We start from the raw sequence: 21,749 nt of genomic DNA, 5'->3' as shown, positions 1-21,749 counted from the left end.
TTTTAGTTTCCATAAACCCCATGGTCAGTGTTCAGGGTTATGGGGACTGAAGCCTAAAATATCAGGAGGGACCAGAGGCTGCTGTAATAGCTACCTTTTTCTGTTCATGCTTGGAATGAAGTGTTAGTCTGTATACTCAGTATGTAGAGCGATCTTGCTATTCCACTTCAACTGTTCTGGCTTCCTCCTGTTCCATTCTGAGGTTTGTAGTTCAATGAGGCCTAAGAGCTCTCTGGTTGAAAATTCTAAATGCCCCCCTCCTTAAACTGCAAATCCCAGAATGCAACAGGAGGCAGCCAGAGTAGTCAAGGTGGAATAGAAGTGCTATAAGAGTGCAGTGTGATAAGGGCTGGCCACATTACTGCACTCTTATAGTGCTGCTCTACTTTCTTTTTATCTCTGTCTCTTTCTCTACTTTTCTTTCTTCACTGTCCAGCTCTCAAATCTGTACAAGATGATGTGAAATACTGTGGTTTTGATGATTAACTTTAATGTTCAGTTGTATATTTTTGCACTTTAGGAGCTTATCTAGTTCTTTCATAGCTGCTCTTCCCAATCCAAGTATTCCTCTGGTTTCTTGATTGCAATCTCTGTCTGATTAATGATTGATTCAAGGTATGGGAAATCTTTTAACTATTTTGGTTTCCTCCTTGTCTACTTTAAACTTATGTAAATCTTCCATGGTCATTATTTTTGTTCTCTTAGTGGCGAGAGCGTACTCCGTCTAATGTTCAGCAGTAAGTCTACATTTGCACTTTATTTAGTAATTGTTCCAAATCTTGTTGTTATTTTCTGCTGGTAGTATGGTGTCATTTGTATATCGTTCCTTCCTCCTATCTTTACTCCTCCTCTTTCTGAGTCTAGACCTGCTCTACCTATGATATTTTCTGCATACATATTGAACAAATAGGGTGATAGAATGCAGTCTTGTCTGACTCTCTGTTCGATTGAGAACCATTCTTTCTTCTTCGTGGTCTCTGCGAATCATACAAATGGGTTTCACTGCGCCTGCGCAGTGCTGCTCGGAACCTACTGGAATCACTGGGCAGAGTTAACTCTGCAACATATTGAAACTTTTTGGCGGTAACTCCGCCCACCCGTTATAAGGCCCCTGCCTTCCCGCTCTTTTCCCCAGTTCCTTTTTTCCGCCGCGCTAGCTGCTTCAGGGAACTTTCGCTTGCTTCGCTTGCTTGGAATCACTTTCGTTTTTTGACCTCGGACTGTACTCTTGACCATTCTTTGTCTCCCGCCCCTGGTAACTTCGGACTTTCGGACTGTTGACCTCGTTTTCGGATTGTCCTCTGGCTTTGTCGACCTTGGAAATGCCTGCACCTTTCAAGAAGTGCGACATTTGCGGGGGCAAGGTGCCCATCCAGGACCTGCACTCCTCCTGCCTGCTGTGCCTGGGCAAGGACCACGACACCAAGGCCTGCCTGCTCTGCAGATCCCTCTCCTCCCAGGCCCGGAAAAACCGTGAGTCCCGGCTCACTTCGGCGATCGCCCTGGGAAAGGTTCAAGAGGGAGGTTCATGGTCGTCTTCTGTCCCACCTTCGGCGCCCCCCGCCTCATCTTCTCGGGCCAGTGTGTCCAGCGTTGGATCTGGGAGAGTCGCCGTTCCCAGCGTGGTGTGTGTCCCGGCCGGGACCCCTTCCACCACCTCCGATGTGGCCCGTGGCTCCAAACCGCCCAGTGCCACCGACAAACCCTCCAAGCGCCCCCACAAGTCGTCGGGGACTGAGGGTACCGGGCCGACCTCCAAACCGAGGAAGGGATCGGAGGGCTCGCGTCCGAGGAAGGCCACCGAGCCGGAGGTCCACCTTGTATCGCCTTCATCCTCCAAGGCATCCAAGGAATCGCGCCATGCGAAGCCTAAGGACCTGGCTGGGCCTGTGGAGGGGTCGAAGTCCCCAAGGCCTTCGTCGTCGACAGCGGCTGCTGTTCTCTTGGACCACCCGGACAACCCGTTCTTCCCAACGGAGGAGCTTCCCAAGCCTGGGAAGAAGAGGCACCACGACAAGTCCGGTCGTGATCCTGCCCCTAAGAAATCCAAGCCCTCCAAGGAGCGGCCCGCCACCGATCCTCCGGAGGCGAAGGAGAAGAAGCGCTCTCCGTCCAAACAGGCCCGCGCTTCCGCTTCGGCAGCTCCCCGCGACCCGGAGCCGACGCCGGTAGACCGGGGGACCCCGGTGCCGGACACTCCACTGCCTCTGTCAACCATGGGTTTTCTCCATGGGACGGACGACACCGTTCTTCCTCGCTCTCCGGAGCACCGGTCGCCTTCCCACCCGGCAACCGACGACGAGGAAGACCAGCCCCGCGGCCAGGACGTCCCCGACCTCTTTTTCGACACGCAGTCACGCCGGTACTACATGTCAGTTTCGGAGGACAGAGCCTTGAGGGAGTTCACCAGACTGAACCCCCGTCCCGTAGACCGGGCCACCCCGTCCAGATCAGTCCCGACGGTATCAGTCTATGAGAGGTCGCCGTCTCCACCTCGCAGACGCTCCCGGTCTTCAGCTGACCTCGCTCCAACCCGCCCGAGATCCCAGGTTCGAGTGACGGACCCTCTCTCCTCCGACCTGGACTCCGAGGATGAGCCGCTGCTTCCTTCTGAGGCACCCTCGGACGAGGATGTTCTCTCGGACCCAGCCTCTCCCCAGAGGATGCATAACCCTGAGCCGTCTTCCCCTTCGGACGACGTCCGGTCCTTCACTGAGCACGTCGTCAAGATGTCGAGGGCCCTCGACATTGAGCTCGCTTCCGCGGAAGACGACGCCGAGGACCCGGTTGAGCGTCGGGTGCACGGACGGGTGCCCACTCCGCCGTGCCTGCCTCTCCTTCCCTCGCTCCAGACCATTGTGAAGAGGTCCTGGGACTCTCCGGCCACCCTGTCGGCCCCCTCCCGCAAGGTGGAGTCCCTCTATAGGGTTGCCCCGGCGAGTTGCCCTTGGCTGGCTGACCACCCGAGGCCGAACTCTGCCATCGTCGAGGGAGCCCAACACAGCTTCGTTCCGAAGCAGGCCACCTCCCCTGTCGACCGGGAGGCGAAGAAGGTGGACGGACTGGCCAAGAAGGCCTACTTGGCGTCGGCTCTTGGCGTCAAGGCTGCCAACTACACCGCCTGCATGGGGGCCTACATCCAGACCCTCATGGAACGGATCTCCCCCCTCGTCCCGGACGTCCCAGATGACATCCAGAGGCAGCTGGTGGAGATCAGGGACGAAGCCCATTCTATTGGAAGCTGGCTTATCACCACTTCCAGGAATGTGGCGGACTGTTCGGGGAGGGTCATGTCAGCATCCATGGCACTTCGACGCCACGCCTGGCTGAGGGCCTCCAACCTCAACCCTACGGTCAGGGCGACCATCGAGGACATGCCGCTCGATGGGACCGGGCTCTTCCACGCCGAGACCGACGACCGCCTGAACCGCAAGTTCAGGATGAAGGCGGCGGCGAAGAAGCACGGCATGTCCTCAGCACCGGCCTCTCCGTATCGGAAGCGTCAGTGCCCGTGGCAGCCGCAAGGTCAGTCACAGGGGACCTTCCCCCGGGATCGGCAGTCCCAGCAGCAGGGCTCCCAGAGACACCGCTTCCCCTCGCAGTCTTCCTCCTCCTCTGGCCGTCGCAAATTCCCGCCTCGGTACCGCAAGTCCCGCCGGCAGGACACCGACCAGGGGAAGAAGAGAGCCTGAAGGGACGCAGCGCGCTTCGTCTCTCCTTCACCCCTCTTCTTTTTGGACATTCTGAGGCCCTTCGCTAACACCTGGGCCTCCATAACATCAGACTCGTGGGTTCTCAACATCGTCCGCAGGGGTTACGCCCTCGAGTTCCAAGAGCTCCCTCCAACTGGAGCCTTCATGTCCACTCCCCCCTCGGACACCCTTCTCGACGAAGTGCGCACCTTGCTTGGTAAAGGGGCAATCTCCCCTTTGCCGCCCGACCAATGTCCTCGGGCCTTTTTCTCCAGGTACTTCACAGTACTGAAAGCGGATGGGGGCATCAGGCCCATCCTGGACTTGAGACAATTGAACTTGTTCCTTGACTACCGCCGTTTTCGAATGGTAACCTTGGCTTCCATTCTGCCTCTGCTCCACCAGGGCCTGTGGTTCGCGACCGTCGACCTGAAGGACGCCTACTTCCACATCGGGATCCGAGAGTCCTACCGGAGATTCCTCGCCTTCGCTGTCGGCTCCGACTCGTACCACTACAACGTGCTTCCTTTCGGCTTGGCCACGGCTCCACGAGTCTTCACAAAGTGCATGGCACCGGTCGTGGCATACCTTCATCAGAGGGGCTTCATGGTCTTTCCCTACCTGGACGACTGGCTGTTTGCAGCCGAATCCCAAGGCGAGCTGCAGGAGGCAGACTCATTCGCCTTGCACCTCTTGGACTCCCTCGGGCTGGTCGTCAACAGGGAAAAGTCCCACTTCACACCGACCAGGCAGGCCAAGTTCATCGGGGCCATCCTCGACTCCGAAAACTGCCTAGCCTTCCTCCCTCCGGATCGGTTTCAGGCCCTGACAACGTCCCTCAGGCCGTGCATCTCCCACAGAAGGGTGAGGGCCAGAGACGTTCAAGTCGCCCTGGGCCACATGGCATCGACGACATTCGTCACCCCCTGGGCAAGACTTCGCCTTCGACCTCTCCAATCCTGGTTCCTCTCCGTCTTCTCTCCGTTGGAGGACCCTCCCTCAAAGTGGCTCACGGTACCGAGACCGGTGGCTGCTTCCCTCAGATGGTGGCTAGACAGCTCCAACGTCTGCACCGGGATGCCTTTTCATCAGCCCCAGGCACAACTGACTCTGACAACCGATGCATCCCTGGAGGGATGGGGCGCCCACCTGCTCGACCTTGTCGTCAAAGACAGGTGGTCCGCACAAGACAAGCTCCTCCACATCAACGCTTTGGAGATGCTCGCAGTGGAAAAGGCTTTGAGGGCGTTCGAGTCCGCTGTCTCAGGAAGAGTGGTCCTCTTGAGGACGAACAACACCACCGTGATGTACTACATCAACAAACAAGGTGGTACCAGATCCAGGACCCTGCTCGGCCTCATGCTCCGCATCTGGGACTGGTGCATCCAGAGGCACGTCCTCCTCCAGGCGATTCACCTTCCCGGGGAAGACAACGAGCTGGCAGATCGCCTCAGCAGATCCCCTTCGGTGTGCCACGAGTGGAGGCTCCATCCCGAGACGGTCAGTGACCTCTTCGATTGGTGGGGAACCCCCCGGATCGACCTCTTCGCGACCAGGTGGAACAGCCACCGTCCCCAGTTCTGCTCCAGGAAGCGATTGGACAGATCCCTCGGAGACGCATTCGCTTTCCTCTGGACGGGGGAGCTCCTCTACGCCTTCCCTCCGTTCCCTCTCATCATCAGGGTGGTGTCCAAGATGACAACGGACCGCTCGCATGCGATCCTGATCACCCCGTGGTGGCCGAGACAGCCGTGGTTCGCATCCCTTCTCCACCTCTCCAGGAGATGCTTCCTCCGTCTCGATCCTCGCCCGGACCTGCTGTCGATCCAGGACGGACGAATTCTCCACCCCGACATCGAGAGCCTACCGCTGGTAGCCTGGAGGATTCGGCCCTGACTGCCTTGCCGGAGGCAGTGAGGACGGTGATCCTGGCTGCGAGGAAACCTTCCACCCAGTGGTCCTATGCCCTGAAATGGAGGAGATTTTGCCTCTTCCTTGACCAAAAGGGCTTGTCTCCTGCACAGGTGTCCACTCCAGTGGTGCTGGAGTTTTTGATGGCACTTTTGGATGGAGGGCTGTCCCTCACATCCATCAAATGCTACCTGTCTGCCATCTGTGCCAAATACCACTTCGGGGGGAGGGTTTCTTTCTTCAAAGACCCCTTGGTGAAGGGGTTCCTGAAGGGTTGTGCCAACCTTTATCCTCCTGTGTCGGTACCAACGCCGGCTTGGAGCTTGGAGTCTGTACTGTCTGCCCTCCAATCCAAGCCCTTTGAACCGATGGCCACAGCGGACTTGAGACTATTGACTTGGAAAACCGCTTTTCTTGTGGCCATCACCTCTGCCCGCCGTGCAGGCGAACTCTGTGCTTTACGGAGGGACCAGCCATTCCTGAGGTTCCACAAGGACAAAGTGGTCCTCCGTACGGACATCACCTTCTTGCCGAAGGTTGTGTCTGCTTTCCACATGTGCCAGGACATTGTGCTACCCACTCTCGCATCCAACCCGACGTCGGATGAGGAGCGGCGCCTACACTCTCTTGATGTCAGGAGAGCACTGGCATTTTACCTGGACAGAACTGCTGCCTCCAGTCGGTCCGAGAGACTTTTTCAATGCTACTCGGAACCGAAGAAAGGGTTGCCTGTGTCTGCGCAGAGGTTCTCCAAATGGGTGGCTGGTACCATCCACCTCTGCTATGAACTGTTGGGCAAGCCTCTCCCTGGCAGGGTTCGGTCCCATTCCACAAGGTCAATGGCAGCATCCTCTGCATTCCTGTTGGGGATCCCTTTGGAGGATGTCTGCAAGGCTGCTGTCTGGTCCCAACCTCTGACTTTTATTAAGCACTATAGGTTGGACACCAGGGCCATTCGAGACGCAGCTTTCGGGAGGGCTGTGTTGGTTTCAGGGTTGCATTGATTGCACTACTGATGTTTTGTGTTTACTACACTTGTACAGTTGACACTGTTTACATTTGTTGAATGTTGGTTTGCACAAGTTCTATGGGATTGGTCTTGCATGACCTCTGTTCCCTCCTCAGGTTTAGCAATGTTATTGCTATTTTATCTGTGCATGAACAAAAAGACTGACTCTTTTATGGTTCAAGGTGTTTATTTGTAATAAATATACCTTTGGATCACCATAGCTTTGGTTTCAGGACACTCCCTCCGCCGTATACCTTAGCTTGTCAGTCTAAACCCATTTGTATGATTCGCAGAGACCATGAAGAAGAAGGACAGGTTGCTTACCTGTAACAGTATTTCTTCGAGTGGTCATCTGCGAATACATACAAATCCCACCCGTCCGTCCCCTCAGTGTCCTGCTCACATTGGCTCTTTCCATCGCCTGCTTGGCGGAAAAATTGCGGAACTGGGGAAAAGAGCGGGAAGGCAGGGGCCTTATAAAGGGTGGGCGGAGTTACCGCCAAAAAGTTTCAATATGTTGCAGAGTTAACTCTGCCCAGTGATTCCAGTAGGTTCCGAGCAGCACTGCGCAGGCGCAGTGAAACCCATTTGTATGTATTCGCAGATGACCACTCGAAGAAATACTGTTACAGGTAAGCAACCTGTCCGTTTCCCTGTATTCTGTTCTGATGGTAGCTTCTTGTCCTGAGTACAGGTTACACATCAGGGCAATAAAATGTGATGGTACTCCCATTTCTTTAAGGGCAAGTCATAGCTTTTCGTGGTTTATACAAAGGCTGTTGTCTATAAAGCACATACTAATTTTCTTCTGGAATTCCCTGGTACACTCCAGTGTATGCTTGTAATGTGATCTCTGGTGGCTCTTCTTTCCTGCGACCCACCTTGCACTTTGGGAATTTCCAACTCTGCATATGGTAGGAGTCTTTGTTGCAGAATTTTGAGCATGACTTTGCTTGCATGGGAAATTAATGCAATGGTCTGTAGTTATTCAGCTTTTTTGTATTTCCTTTTTGGGGGCATGGGAGTCTGTGTTGATTGTTCCTAGTCCGTGGGCCATTTTTGTTTTGTTTTCTATATTTGTTGGTAGATTTTAGTCAGAACTAAAGTAGAATCTGCTTCTGTAGATTGTAGCAGTTCTGTTGGTATGCAATCTCTACCTGGTGAGTTATTCTTCCCAGTTGCTTTGAGTGCAGTTTGACTTCACATTCTAAAAATTGGGGTTCATCTTTATGCTATTTCAAGGGACAGTGTAGCTTAGCAGTTCAGATGCTGTTTCTGACGACAACAAGGTTGGCAGTGTGAGACCCATGTGCCGCGTGATGGAGTGAGCTCTTGTCACTAGTCTCAGCTTCTGCCAACCTATAATTTCAAAAGAATGTAAAAATGCAAGTAGATAAACAGGTACCATTTTGGTGGAAAGGTAGCAGTGTTCAATGTGCCTCGGTGTTTAATCTTGCTGGCCACACGACTGTCGAAGCGTCTTTGACAACGCTGGCTCCCTCGCCTTAGTAACAGAAATGAGCATTGCCCCCTACAGTCAGACACAAGACAATCTTGTCAAAGGGGAAACCTCTACCTTTTGTACTGTTCTTCTTCCCATGTGTCATTCATTCTATCATCTCTTTTATATATCTCTTCTGTGTATTGTTTCCATAATCTTTTTATTTCTTCTTGGTCATGTATTATATTCTTCTGTTGTTTAGGAGCCCATACCTATCATTTTCTGTGAAGTGATGCTAAAACTTAAAGTACTGTGATGCTTCCTTTCCTGCAGGACACCAATAAAGCCTATTTTATAGCTTTATTTGGTACTGCACATAGTGAAGCCAGGTCAAAAGACCCTTATTTTGCTCCTTGCTGGGAGTTGGAGATTTCTAAAACGTTAGTGATACTTTGTGGAAGCCACAATAGTTCTTCAGTAGGACCTTTAGGCTTGATACTTTTATCGTTAATAGTGTTATCAAACTGGACTGTGATTATTTATTTATTTATTTATTTATTTAGAGATCTCATTCCAGTTAGATTATATGTCCCAGTCCTCTGGAGCGGAGAGTACATTTTTAATGACAAAATATTTGAATGTGAACAAGGAAGTAGTTAAATGTTGGGCTGTGTAATTTGTTGTAATTTTTTTACTATGAAGAAATAGGGAAATAGAATTTTGGCCAGGTTTTTATGGAGCTTACAATGTGGTAACAATGTAATATTTCATGCAGGTTGGGTAAAAATACATTGCTGGTCTAATTTTCAATATTTGCTCACATATTTTATATAAGTATTTGAATGACTAAGTTGTAAAACACTGACAGGACCAAGGTGAATAATCATAACAGAAATGATCAAACTATCAAAATTCATTGCTAATTTCAAGTACACTTTCCCCCCAGAATGTTACTGACATTTAAAACGGTATGTGGATTGTCATGGAGGAAAAAGCTATGAATGCTGGAAAATTTTCTTGGGTAAGTTTGACTTGTAAATGTTCTCTTTTGTGTAAAATGTTTATAAAACGTTGGACATTTGGATGATGTAGGGACTCTGCAGTATGCTTGGGGAGTTCAGTAGGTTAAAATGTGGATATGGAAGACCAGCTTATTTTGTGGTTAAAAAATGTAAAAGCAGAAACAATGGATCTATTCAGCAAGGTACTGAAGTATCCATGAATTCTCCATACATGGATTTCACCATACATGGTTTGAAAATAATGTATTTTTAAAAAAATACAAAAGGCAGATCTTGATTTTGCCATTTTACACAGGTTGAGTCCCCTTTATCCAGAATTCCAAAATATGAAATATTCAAAAAATCAAAAGTTTTTTCATGGGTGGTGAGATAGTGACATCTTTGCTTCCTGATAGATCAGTGTACACAAACTTTTTTTCATGTACAAAATTATTAAAAATATTGAATTTTGGCTGTATTTATAAAATGTACAGTTGGCCCTTCTTATACACAGATTTTTTTATACACAGATTCAAGAATCCACGATTTGAAAATGTTTTTATATATATATATTTCAAATATCAAACCTTGATTTTCCATTTTTTTATAAGGGACACCATTTTGCTGTATCATTATGTTTAATGGGACTTGAGTATCCATGGATTTTGTTATCCACGGAGGATCTTGGAACCAAACCCCAGCATATAACAAGGGTCTACTGTATATGAAAGGAAAAGAAACTTTGTGGTGAGACCTGGGTCCTATCTCCAAGTTATCTTATTATGTACATATATGCAAATATGGGTATTCCAAAATTAATAAATAAATAATTCAAAATCTAAAATACACTTGTCCCTCCATATTCGCCAGGGTTAGGGCCACAAGACCCCTGTGAATATGGAAAAACCGCAAATACAGTCAGCCATGTATTTTTTATACACGGATTCAAGCATACATGGTTTGAAAATGTTTAACAAGGGTCCACTGTAACAAAAACACTGTGTTTTTACCTTAGAGGAGGACACCTCTCTAGGAATCTCTAGGTCCTCCAGGGCAACTCTGTGGTCAACGTCTGACAGACACTGACTATAAAACTGCACTGGAGGAGTACAAATGCCTAGTAGAGTGTTCTCTAGGAATCTCTAGGTCTTTCAGTGCGACTTTTAGTTAAAGTTGACCATAGACCTAGATACTCCTAGAGACAACATATTAATCAAATCCGTGAATAATGAAATCCGCAAATATCAAAGCCACAAATATGGAGGGATGAGTGTACTTCTGGTCCCAAGAATTTTGGTTAAGGGAGACTCAACCTGTATAGGGGACACCATTTTGCTAAAGCATTGTAGCAGTGGTGAACAATGATGTAGCAATTTGAACATCCACAGATTTTGGTAGCCATGGGAGGTTCTGGAAACAAACTCCAGTAGATATCAAGGGCCCATTGCAGTAGTGTTCAACAAAAAGCTGGTGAGACAGTGAAAGCAAGCAGATTTTTGCATTTTAGTATTTAAGGCATGAAATTTGATCTTGGTATATGTTGATGTGGATGGCAATTTTAATCAGCAGTGAGGCAATACTATATGGAGCTCAGCAGGTCTTTTGACTATTTTGTGAAAGAGAGAATGTCTTGGCAATATTAGACTAGGCCGAATAGTAAATCGAGGTATCAAACCTTTGCTAATAGTGTAGTATTTAAGTACAGTACAGCAATGATTAAATTGTGCAAATTTACAGCGCTTTATAAATAAAATGTAGTAATAATAATAATAATAATAATAAATTGACAATATACAAATTCTCTGATTTTTATGTGAGTTTTTGTGAAACCAATAAACAATTAACTTAAACACTTCTAAATTCTATTCTTTGTATGATATACAGTGGGCCCTACACGTTTGCTGGGCTTAGAGGTACAGGACTCCCGTGAAAGTGAAAAAACCACCTGAGAGAACACCTGTCTAGGAATTTCTAGGTGTTCCAGAGCAACTCTGTGGTTAATATCTGCCAGAAAATGACCATGGAATATTAATTAACATATTAATTAACATATTAATCAAATTTGCAAATAATCAGATCCACAAAAGTCAAAGCCATATATGTGAAGGGCCGACTGTACTTTATTTTCTGTTTGCATGTATACTTTCATATTTTTCATGTCACTTAAAAAACTGTTGTTCTTCTTACAGAAGCACATTAAATACCAATAAATGGTGCAGATAGAAGACCTACTGAGGGTATATTTTGGTTTAATAACTACCACAGAAAAACTCGTTGCGAATGGGATGAATACGCAAGCAGTGACTGCATGCAGCAGCTTCCTAAGTTACAGTAAATAGCTGGAGCACTTAACTAGATATGTTTCCATTTCTACATTACCCCATTTGACTTTGCCTATCTTGATTGGGGAAAGACATTCAAAGTGGAGTACCATAAACTTGATATGGAAAGCAAAAAGAAAGACAAAGACAAACCGGATGATAGAATGGCAAGGCCTAGCGGACGATCAAGTCATAATCCACGAGGCAGCAGCTCATCAAATTCTGGAGTGTTAATGGTTGGACCTAACTTCAGAGTTGGAAAAAAAATTGGCTGTGGCAATTTTGGAGAGCTACGATTAGGTAAGGCTCCCTTCATATAAGATTTACCTACCAGTAAAGCGTTTTATATGTCATTATGTATTGTGAAATTTAGTTAATGCCTAATATTAACCTTATACGGTGTGCCCGCGTCATATGCGGGCACATTATATGCTGCTTTCAGCATACGTTGAAAGTAGCACCGGAAGAAGCAGTGGCGTGTGCGCCCGTGGTGCATGCGCACCACTGCGGGCCGCCACAAGCACAAGCCCCCATTACTTATAATGGGGCTCAAGCATATGTGCTTTTTCTTTTATGTGGGGGGGGTCCGGAACAGATCCCTCGCATAAAAGAAGGGTATATTATATCAAAAGAATTTAGAGGTGTTCATTTAGACAATAGTGTAGCCTACCAGTAGCATCACTATGCAAAATTAATGTTGGAACATTTTAGTTTGGCTTCTGACATATGTAAATAGTAGAGTAGTGTGATACAGTTTTGCATGCTGTGGATGAATTCATGTCTGAGTTTTGATACTCATCATTGCAGACTGATCCCTGTACTAAACTTTCTCTTGGATTAACCAGTGTAGATTGGTCTTGATTTGTGTGGAGTCCAAGAAATAGAAATGGCCCAGCTTTCTTTACATTCTTGGACTTATGTTGGACTTGGAGGAGGGTATTTGGAGGTAAGCAATCAGGTATCCTCCAGATGCTTTCCTTGGTCTGTAAATTCCACCAGTTCCACCCAGCATGGTTAGTGGCTGGGAATTATGGAAGTTGTAATTCAAAACATCTGGGCAGCAGTGAATTACTTACCACTGCAATAAGCCATTAGTTTGGATAACATGATTCTTGTATACAGTAGGTTAGCTGTTTTTTACCTTCTAACTTAATTAACCATTGTTTGTTAAGTCAAGAAGAAATATAAGAATGAATTCTTTTCTCTCATGTACACGACCCAATCCCTGTGAATCATTGTTTCTTTAAACTATGATTTGCCATCATAATTCCAACTGGGGCTGTGATTTAATGTTGGTCCAACTAGCAAGTGAGATCATCTAGTAAACTACAGTGTGAAATAGTAGTTCCCTCTTTCAGATGTAAAGGAAAAATTGTGGTAGAATAAATGACAGTAATAACACCAAAGCTGGTATAGCAAGGGTGCACTAGCTGGTTTATTAACTGAAGATCCAACAACATGAAATATTAGGCACCTGAAATTGATTAACTCATGCCACCCAGGAGAAGCACTATCACATAGATCTTTGCACTATGCTCAGGGCATGCACTCTCCCCTCCATTTCATCTATGCCTTTCAACCAGAGTAGAACCTCTCTTAGTCCAATTTCTGTTACATTTATCTGTTCTTCCCTGTTGAGAATGACTTCCATTGTTGGGGGAAAAGCTCTCAAGTTTGACATTGCTGTCTTTTAAAAAGAAAATATTTTCTCCTGTTGCTGCCCCAGTGTTGTCCCTTCCATCCTTAGTTTAATTAGAGCTCTAATTGGAAAACAAACTGCTCTTAAACCAGTAAAAGAAAATATAGCTCTTCACTGTGTTTGTTTGGTATGAAACGACATTACATGCAGGTCACTTCTGGGACTGAGAAGTGCTTCATGCCATCTAAAAGGTGCCACTCAAAAGTCTTTTGCAAAGTGTACAAATTGTCTTGAGACACCAATCAGAGCCTTCTGTGCAGTCTACCCAAGCTGGTCCCTCCTACTGTGGAGATATTTTATTCATTATTTTATTCAAGTTATATTGTGCCTTTTTCCAGCATAAGATTCAAGGCAGCTTCCATTTCAGAGCATGTACAGTGGTACCTCGGGATACGAAATACCCAGGTTACGAAATTTTCGGGATACGAAAAAATCCCATAGGGAATTATTGTTCCGGGTTACGAATGTTTTTTCAGGTTACGAAAAAACTTTTGGTGCTTTTCGGCGCTATTTTACACGGAATCGCGGCTTTTCCCCATTAGCGCCTATGGCAATTCGGCTTACGAAGGCTTTTCGGGTTACGAAAGCGGCCGCGTTACGAATTAATTTCGTAACCCGAGGCACCACTGTATATGCTAGCTCCAGTCACTGTCACAGTCTGCCAGTGGATCCATATAAGGAACCCCTGAGCACAATGGAGACTCTTTTGAGGATATAATTATGTGGCGAAAGGCTGCTAACACTTGTTCTCTGCTTCCAGCTTTGTGTGTCAATGAAGTGATATGTTTCAATCAGCAAACTGCCAATTTTGCCCATTATTAAGAGCCATGTAGCAGGAATGTGGTTGCTGTTTTCTAATCCAGGCAGTTTGAAAATATTCTTTGGGCACTATTGCTCCCCACTCCCAAATAGATGATAGTGAGACACATATATAGAGGATTGTTTCAGACTGGTTGCAAACAAATACTAAAATTACCTGGATTAGAATAGAAGAGAACACATTGTTCCTGCATAGAGGATTTTGTACACAAAAGCAAACTGACAGTGAATAGTGAACTAGAAAATCGTTATTTGCTGTTGAATAAAAGTCTGATAACGGAGGAGGATGCATACTCCTCTTTTCAGATTTCTCTCTTCACCTCTTTATATGAAAAGACAATGGCATGAAAAGCTCTTCCATCTAGTATGGGAAACCATTGGGAGGTTGGGGGCCCTTGGGGCTAGAATTCCGACTTGGGGATCTTGGAAAACTATTGCCTGGAAAAAAAATTGAACTGTTTGCTCCCAGATACCTACCAGTGCCACCCATGGAGAAAAATTTCAGCATGTTTAGCAATTTGAGTCGTTTTAGGGCCAGGAAAGGCCCTTTTTTGCCAGCAATGCTTCTAAAGTGAACCAGAAGGACTCATGGCAGTAATTTATTCTTCTAGAATATGTCTTGTATTTGCATTGTTGTTTTATCAAAGAATGTAGTTAAATCATTTTATCCTTTATAACAACTTTCTCTATAACAATCTCAATATCTGAGGTTGAGAAGGCCCGTGGTGAGCTTTGTGGTTTAGCATAGTTTTGATTTTATCCTCCTTCAGTCTAAATCAGTATTCAGTATTTGGTGCAGAAATGAAAAGAATATTTGAAAATATTTAGAAAATTATAGAAAAACATGATTGTCGAGTATTGAACAACCCTGATCAGAAGAATCCTGGACTTATGAGTTTGGGACTTATTCTTTGCACTTTGGGTCTTATTCTGCACAAAATTTGCACATAGTTGTGTGCTGAGCACTCCCCCCCCCCATGCATTAATGCTGTTTCCTCTGTAGAAAATGGTGTAACTGGATATTTATTCTGCAGAAAATTCACATTGGTTCATTTTCATAAAATACTGCATTTTCTATGCAAGAATTATTTTCCACACAGAAAATGTTGTTCTCTGTGCAGAAAATTGTTTTCTATGCAAATCAACCATGTATGAATTTTATATTGAATAAATCCCCAATCACAGCATTTTCTGTACAGAAGGCAGTATTTTCTGCATGGAAAATAATATTTCAGTATTGATATTAATTCCTGCACAGAAAATACTGTAAATGTTATCTGAGCAAAACAACCAAGTTTGAATTTTGTACAGAATAAATCCCATATTGTGAACAGTCTTTGAAAAAAGGCATGTTTTTCGAAGGTTTTCATACATCAGGAAGAAAATTGTTGAAATAGCTCATCCTTACAAAAATGTTCATAGATTATTTGGATAACTAAAGTAGATGAGGAAAACTAAAATGATGAAAGGTCTGGATACCATGATCTGTGAGGAGTGGTTTAGGGAGCTGGCTGTGTTTAGCCAGGAGAAGAGAATGTTTAAGAGGTGACATGCTAGCAGTGCTAAATGTTTGAAAGAATGCCATAAGAGCATGGAGCAAACTTGTTTTCTGTTGCTCCAGAGACTAGCACACAGAGCATTGGGTTCAAACTACAGGAAAAGAGATCCCACCTCAACAGGAGGAAGATCTTCCTGACAGTAAGAGCTGTTTGACAGTGAAACACACTCCATTGCAGTATGGTTGCATCTCCTTCGGAGGTTTTTAAACAGAGGCTGGATGGCCATCTGTCAGGGGTGCTTTGATTGTGTATTCCTGCATGGCAGGAGGTTGGACTGGATGGGCCTTCTGGTCTCATCCAACTTTAGGATTATGTGATTCTTTGCTACTATGAAGATTGAAATACATAGTTCAAGGTTTTTCATATCTTTGCTCAATCACTAATCAGATTGCAGTCTAGAAATTGGAAGAAGACTAAGCCCTGGAAGGGCAGCTATGAAGGAACTAGACAAGATTCCTAAGTAATAATAATAATAGTATTTATTTATATCCCGCCCAATCACTGGGAATCTGGGTGACTTACAACAGTAGGGATAATACAAAGTAATAGCAAGAAACAATAACAATAAACATAAAATAATAAATAAATGTAACATAGCAATACATAGCAAAAACAGAATAATAATAATAGTAATAATAATAACAACAGTAATATCGTAACAATTCAGTAATGACAAAAGCCTAACACAGATACATTCAAATCAATAATTATCAAAAAGAAATCCCCATTTCCAACCCTTCATTCTAAAAAAAACAACAAAGCAGATGCCAATAAACAATGAAATAATAAAGGAAATACGGCACAACAAGTTACAACATTACAGTTAAGAAATTACAATAAAAGATTACAATCTGACACCATGAAAAAGGGAGAGACTAAAAACTAGCAACAAGATAATGTTCTTCTTAGTATCGCCTGAGGCTTTATGGGCTGATGCCCACGCTGAGTTAGTCCAGGACTGGAGGGGGGCAAGATGTTAAAGGGGCCTCCCTCGCTCAGTCCTTCATTCTCCTCCTGGAAGTCCATGGCTGGGAATGGGAGCCCAAGGCTTTATGGGCCCACGCTGAGTTGGTCTGGGGCTGGAGGAGGGGGCCGGATGTTAAAGGGACCACTCTCGCTTAGTCCTCCATTCTTCTCCTGGAAGTCTAAGTGTAAGGATATATTATTGAATGCTAAAGTTAGAATGGTCTATACAATTATATTTCCCATTCATGTGTGTGGCTGTGGAAGTTGGACAGTGAAGAAAATAAACTCATTTGTGATGTGGTGCTGGAGAAGAGTTCTGCAAACTGGACTGCTAGAAAGAACAATAAATGGGTCCTAGAGCAGATTGGGCCTGAATTATCTCTAAAAGTCAAGTTGACTAAACAGAGGCTGGTCTATTTTGGCCACATGATGAGAAGGCATGACTCACTAGAAAACACAATAATGCTTGGAAAGATAGAGAGCCAATGTTGTGGATTTATTTAAGCATTGGACTACAACTCGAGATAAGGGCTTGAATTCTCAGTTGACCATGGGAACCTACTGGGTGACCTTGGACAAGTCACATTTTTTCAGCCTGAGAGGAAGGCAAAGGGAAACCACCTCTGAACAAATTTTGCCAAGAAAACCCTTTGATAGGTTAGTCTTAGGGTCTCTGTAAGTTGGAAACAACTTGAAGGCACACAACACTAGCAAGTTAGATGACAATGAGAAAAGAGGAAGGCTGCATTACTGATGGCTAAATTCAATGAAGGAAGCCACAGCTTTGAATGTGCAAGACCTGAGCAGGGCTATTGACATTAAGGGGAGTTGGAGGTTCATTCATAGGGTCACCAAAAATCATAGTTGATGGCAGTTAACAGCAAACAAGGTTCATAAACTGTGATGAATGAAATGGTGCTATTATACACATTTCTTGCTTGTTGGCTTCCCATACACATATGCTGGGCTGCTGCAGAATGTTGGACCTTAGACCTTTGATGTGATCCAGCATGACTGCTGTTAGATTTTTAATCCTAATATACAGTGGTACCTCGGGATACGAAATACCCAGGTTACGAAATTTTCGGGATACGAAAAAATCCCATAGGAAATAATTGTTTCGGGTTACGAATGTTTACTCGGGTTACGAAAAAAAATTTTGGTGCTTTTTTCGGCTTTTTCGCACGAAACGCGGCTTTTCCCCATTAGCGCCTATGGCAATTCGGCTTACAAAGGCTTTTCGGGTTACGAAAGCGGCCGCGGAACGAATTAAATTCGTAACCCGAGGCACCACTGTACTAGATAAAAGAAATCCAGCATATTGGGGGTTAAGGCCACAGTTAAGGGATAACATACTGTTTTAAGTCAGGAATTGGGTTTTTCCTGACTACATTTAGAATGCCAGTGTTCCACTTCCTATATATATAAAAAACCATTTTCTTTTTTGTGGTCTCTGTGAATCATACAAATGGGTTGTACTGCGCCTGCGCAGTGCTGCTTAGAAAACTTCTGGAATCACTGGGCAAAGTTAACTTTGCAACTTTTTGGCAGTAGCTCCGCCCATCCCTTATAAGCCCCCTGCATTCCCACTCTTTCCTCAGTTCCTTCTTTCTGCTGTGTTAGCTGCTTTAGTAACTTCGCTTCTGCTTCTTGCTTCTTTCACTGGAATTTTGACCTAACGGACCATCTTGACCATTCTTGATCTGACCCCCCCCCTCATGTATTGTTGACCGTTCTGCATGTCAAACGACTTTGCTTAAAGGACTTGATTCAACTCACGATGTCTGGTTAAATCCCCGGGCAGGATCCCCACTCGTTGTGCCTTCTTTGCCTCGGCGAGACTCACAATCCCAAGGCTTGTGCCCTGTGTAAATCGCTGGCTCCTCAAGCCAGAAAAAAACATGACTCCTGTCTCTTGGCTGCCTCCTGTTATGCTTCGGCATCTGTTGCCTTGGAGTCCGTGGCCCAGAGCTCCTCCACTGAGCCAAGTGCCACCACGAGACGCATCAGACACGAGACACATCTCAAGTCGACTCGGGCTCCTTGGACGAGGTCGCCCTTCAAGGGATCATATATTAATTTGAGTGATTCAGTGTCCTGATCCTTCTTCAATTCTTTTCCTTGCTTCGCCCAGGAAAGGTCATACTCAAGCTCCTCCACCTTTTGCAGACCATTTCTTTTCTCTTTTCTTTGTCTGGGTTCTAGTCCCTTCCTCCTTACCCCTCACACCTCTGTTTCATGGGGTCTCTACATGCTCCCTTCCCCCATTTTCCCTCACTTCTTATCAGTTTGTTTACTGTGTCGTTTCCCCCCCTTTTTTGGCTGGGTTGGGGTAATGAGGAAGGTTAAAGCAAAATCGAAAGCTCCATCAATCTCCAAACTCTTACTTTCTAGGCAAGGTTGTTCAGAAAGAGATATGAGCAGTGGTCCCCATACTTTTTCAGGCTACCACCCCCTTTCCTCTTGGGTCTCAACCCTAGTGCCCCTCCATGCCTATTTCTTGGTATTAGGTCCACTGTTCTACTGGAGGGGGGGAGGGAGAAAACAAAGATTCTTAAGCAAGGGAAGTGGCTGCTTTGGGGTAATTTTGCAAAGGAAATACAGTCACCCCTTGGAATTCGCAGGGGATCTGTCCCCCCCCCCCCACGAGTTCCAAATGTTCTGCATATTCAATCAAGCTCCATGGACTTGAATGGGGCACGTGCATGCAGGGCGCACTCCATGGGTGCACGCCCTATTAAGGTTAATGATGGTCGCCCCTGCATGGATTTCAAGTCCGTGGACTTGGATGGGAACTGTAAATGAAATCCTGCTTGCCATGAAACCCCACTGGGTGACCCTGGGCATGTTACACTCTCACAGCTACAGGGGAAGGCAATAGCAAACCCCTTCCGAAGAAATTTTTCAAGAAAACTCCATGATAGGTTCTCCTTAGGGTCACCCTGAGTCAAAACAACTTGAAGGCACACAACAACAATTGCTGCTAACGGGCTCAAGTTTAAAAGAGAACCTGAATACATTTGCATTTGGGGGAAGGAAGATGAGGCGGGGGAGTGGCTTGGGAAAGTGAAAGAGGGAGGCTTTTTTATGGAAGGAACAACATTGTCCGAAAGGCAGGCAAGCTCAGCAGGATTTCCACCTGAGGAAGGAAGGGCTGCCTGCCCATGCCAAGAAATATTCCTGCAGCTGCCCTCTTCCTCCACCTCCTGCAGGCTTCTCCTGGCAAAGGGAGGGAGAGGGGAATAAAAGGGAGGGGGCAGGAAAAGGAAACCCCAAGAGTTGCCAGAGCATGGACAGTATCCAGTGCAAAGGGGAAAAGAGGAAGAGCCTGCCTATTCCCTTCTGCCCTGGCTAGCTGGCTTGAACAAAAAGAAGAGCACATGCCTGCGCCCCCCCCACCCCCACTTTTCCTTTTGCCTTGCAACCAGCTGGTGTCTGGGAAAAGGTGGGCATGGCAAGTATTTTAGTTTTGAAAGAGGGGAAAGAGCAAGGGAAGGACAGAGTTCTTTTGCTCTGTTCCAAGGTGAGGCAAAGCTGGAGGAGCCATGCTAGGTCTCTTGCCTCTAAGCCTGAACAGACATGGTTTGTTTCCCACAGGTCTCCATTCGGCATCCCTCTATCCTGTCCCAGAATGGTGTACAAAAGAAGTTTCGTGCAATTAGTGTTGCCATAATTCTCTTCCACAAAACCTCAGATGCAAGTCTACGGCCTGTTACAGACTGCCAAAATAAAGCTGCTTCGGGTCTCTTTGGAGGTATGCTGTTTAAATGATGCATGTCCTAAGAGTCCGGAGGCCACACCAAAGCCACACTCCATTCCTAAGCACTGGAGTGCAGCTTTGGTGCAGCTTCCGGATTCTTAGGATGCATGCCATCATTTAAACAGCATACTCCCAAAGAGACCTGAAGCAGCTTTATTTTGGCAGTTTTACAGGCCAATGAAAACTTATGCTATAAACTTTTTTCACACAGTTAGTCTCAAGTGCTACAAGATCCCTTAGCATACTGATATTCCTGACTACATGATTTATGGTTGAATCTGCACTGCAGAATTAATGCAGTTTGACATCGCTTTAACTGCCATGGCCGTGCTATGGAATTCTGGGGTTTTAGTTTGTTGTCACACCAGAGCTTCCTGAGATAGGCTACATAGTTCACAAAACTACAAATCCCAGATTTCCATAGTATTGTGCCATGGCAGTTAAAGTAATGTTGAACTGCATTATTTCTGTAATGCAAATTAAACCTGTCTCTCTGATTTCTAGCCACTTGAAAGAGAACTTAACAAATGTGCCCCCCCTTCTATGAAGGAGGGAGGGGAGGGAGAAACGCTCCCAAACAGCTATGAGACAAGAGGTACTCCTCTATCTCTAGGAATTATATCCAGGGTTGGCATGCTGCCAGTCCACACAACAAAGCACAATAACATCCAAATCCACAGATCTGCCAAAGGGGACAGGTATTTCACACAGGGAGAGAGAGAAGAAGGTTTTCTCATGTTGTTAATGGACTTATTTGCAAATTTTATTTCCTGGACTTCATTGTTTGTCTTCCATAGCCCATATACCCGCCCCCTTCCCCCAAACATGCACACACACCATTTTCTATTGGGAGGGAAATGGAAAAAAAAGAGCGTTTCCAGCCCATTCAAGCATGCATCTAAGAGGATGAGGTTTTCTGGACCTTAAGAAAGGTCCTTCCCTTTTTCAAAACACACACACAAATATTTCTATGTGGGTGGTGGTGGTGGAGGAGGGAAGAGCAGCTCCACGTCTCAAGCAAGCAAACAGTTCCACCATGCATGCAGCATTGCCACCACCTTACTGGGAAACAAGAAAGCCTCCTTGCTGCTCCAAGTCTCTGCTGCCTCCTTTCTCTCTCTCACGTCAGGGCTCTGGGTCTGGTACACCTGCCGCAGTACCCCAGAGCCTCAAGGGCAGGATCTGGACAAGTCTTTTCCTGAGTTTCACTCCTGCCCTCCAGGAATCCCAGACAGACTGCTTTTCAAAACTCAGTCTCAGACTTTTACGGTTTTTCAGCATCAATGGCAACCCTACTTCCAACCCATCCCACAGTTCCCCTGCCACCCTCTCCCCCCTCAGCACCCCCTGCTGCTCTTTTTCTCTCAGCACCCCCACCCCCCCCCCCGGAGCTTTCTAATGCTCCCGGGGCACTATCACCCACTTCAGGGACCACTGGGTTAGAGTATTCCTTGTCAACCCCTGTGGAAGCTGCAAGGCACTAGGGAACCTGTGAAGTGAATGAATGTACATATGAGAGTGCTTGGGAGCAGAGAATGGATCTTCGGAACTGATTCTGCTAGGCTCCCAAA

At 46.0% G+C, this 21,749-nt stretch overlaps 1 protein-coding gene across 9 annotated transcripts in view; it reads left to right on the top strand.

Moving 5' to 3' along the window:
* CSNK1G3 (casein kinase 1 gamma 3) overlaps window positions 1–21,749 on the top strand; it is a 120,589-nt gene that overhangs the window by 19,001 nt on the left and 79,839 nt on the right. For 7 of the 9 annotated variants that reach the window (XM_042449326.1, XM_042449327.1, XM_042449334.1 and 4 more), the window contains 2 exons: window positions 9,000–9,074; window positions 11,244–11,675. In XM_042449326.1, coding sequence (XP_042305260.1) covers window positions 11,498–11,675 — 178 coding nt within the window. In that variant the 5' untranslated portion in view covers window positions 9,000–9,074; window positions 11,244–11,497. Of the gene's footprint in view, window positions 1–8,999; window positions 9,075–9,741; window positions 9,802–11,243; window positions 11,676–21,749 lie in introns of those variants that run through there. The other 2 variants (XM_042449328.1, XM_042449329.1) reach the window with 2 other exon arrangements.

The sequence above is a fragment of the Sceloporus undulatus genome, chromosome 2, assembly GCF_019175285.1.
Source record: "Sceloporus undulatus isolate JIND9_A2432 ecotype Alabama chromosome 2, SceUnd_v1.1, whole genome shotgun sequence".
NCBI classification, from domain to species: Eukaryota; Metazoa; Chordata; class Lepidosauria; order Squamata; family Phrynosomatidae; genus Sceloporus; species Sceloporus undulatus.
This window is presented reverse-complemented; position numbering and strand designations above follow the sequence as displayed.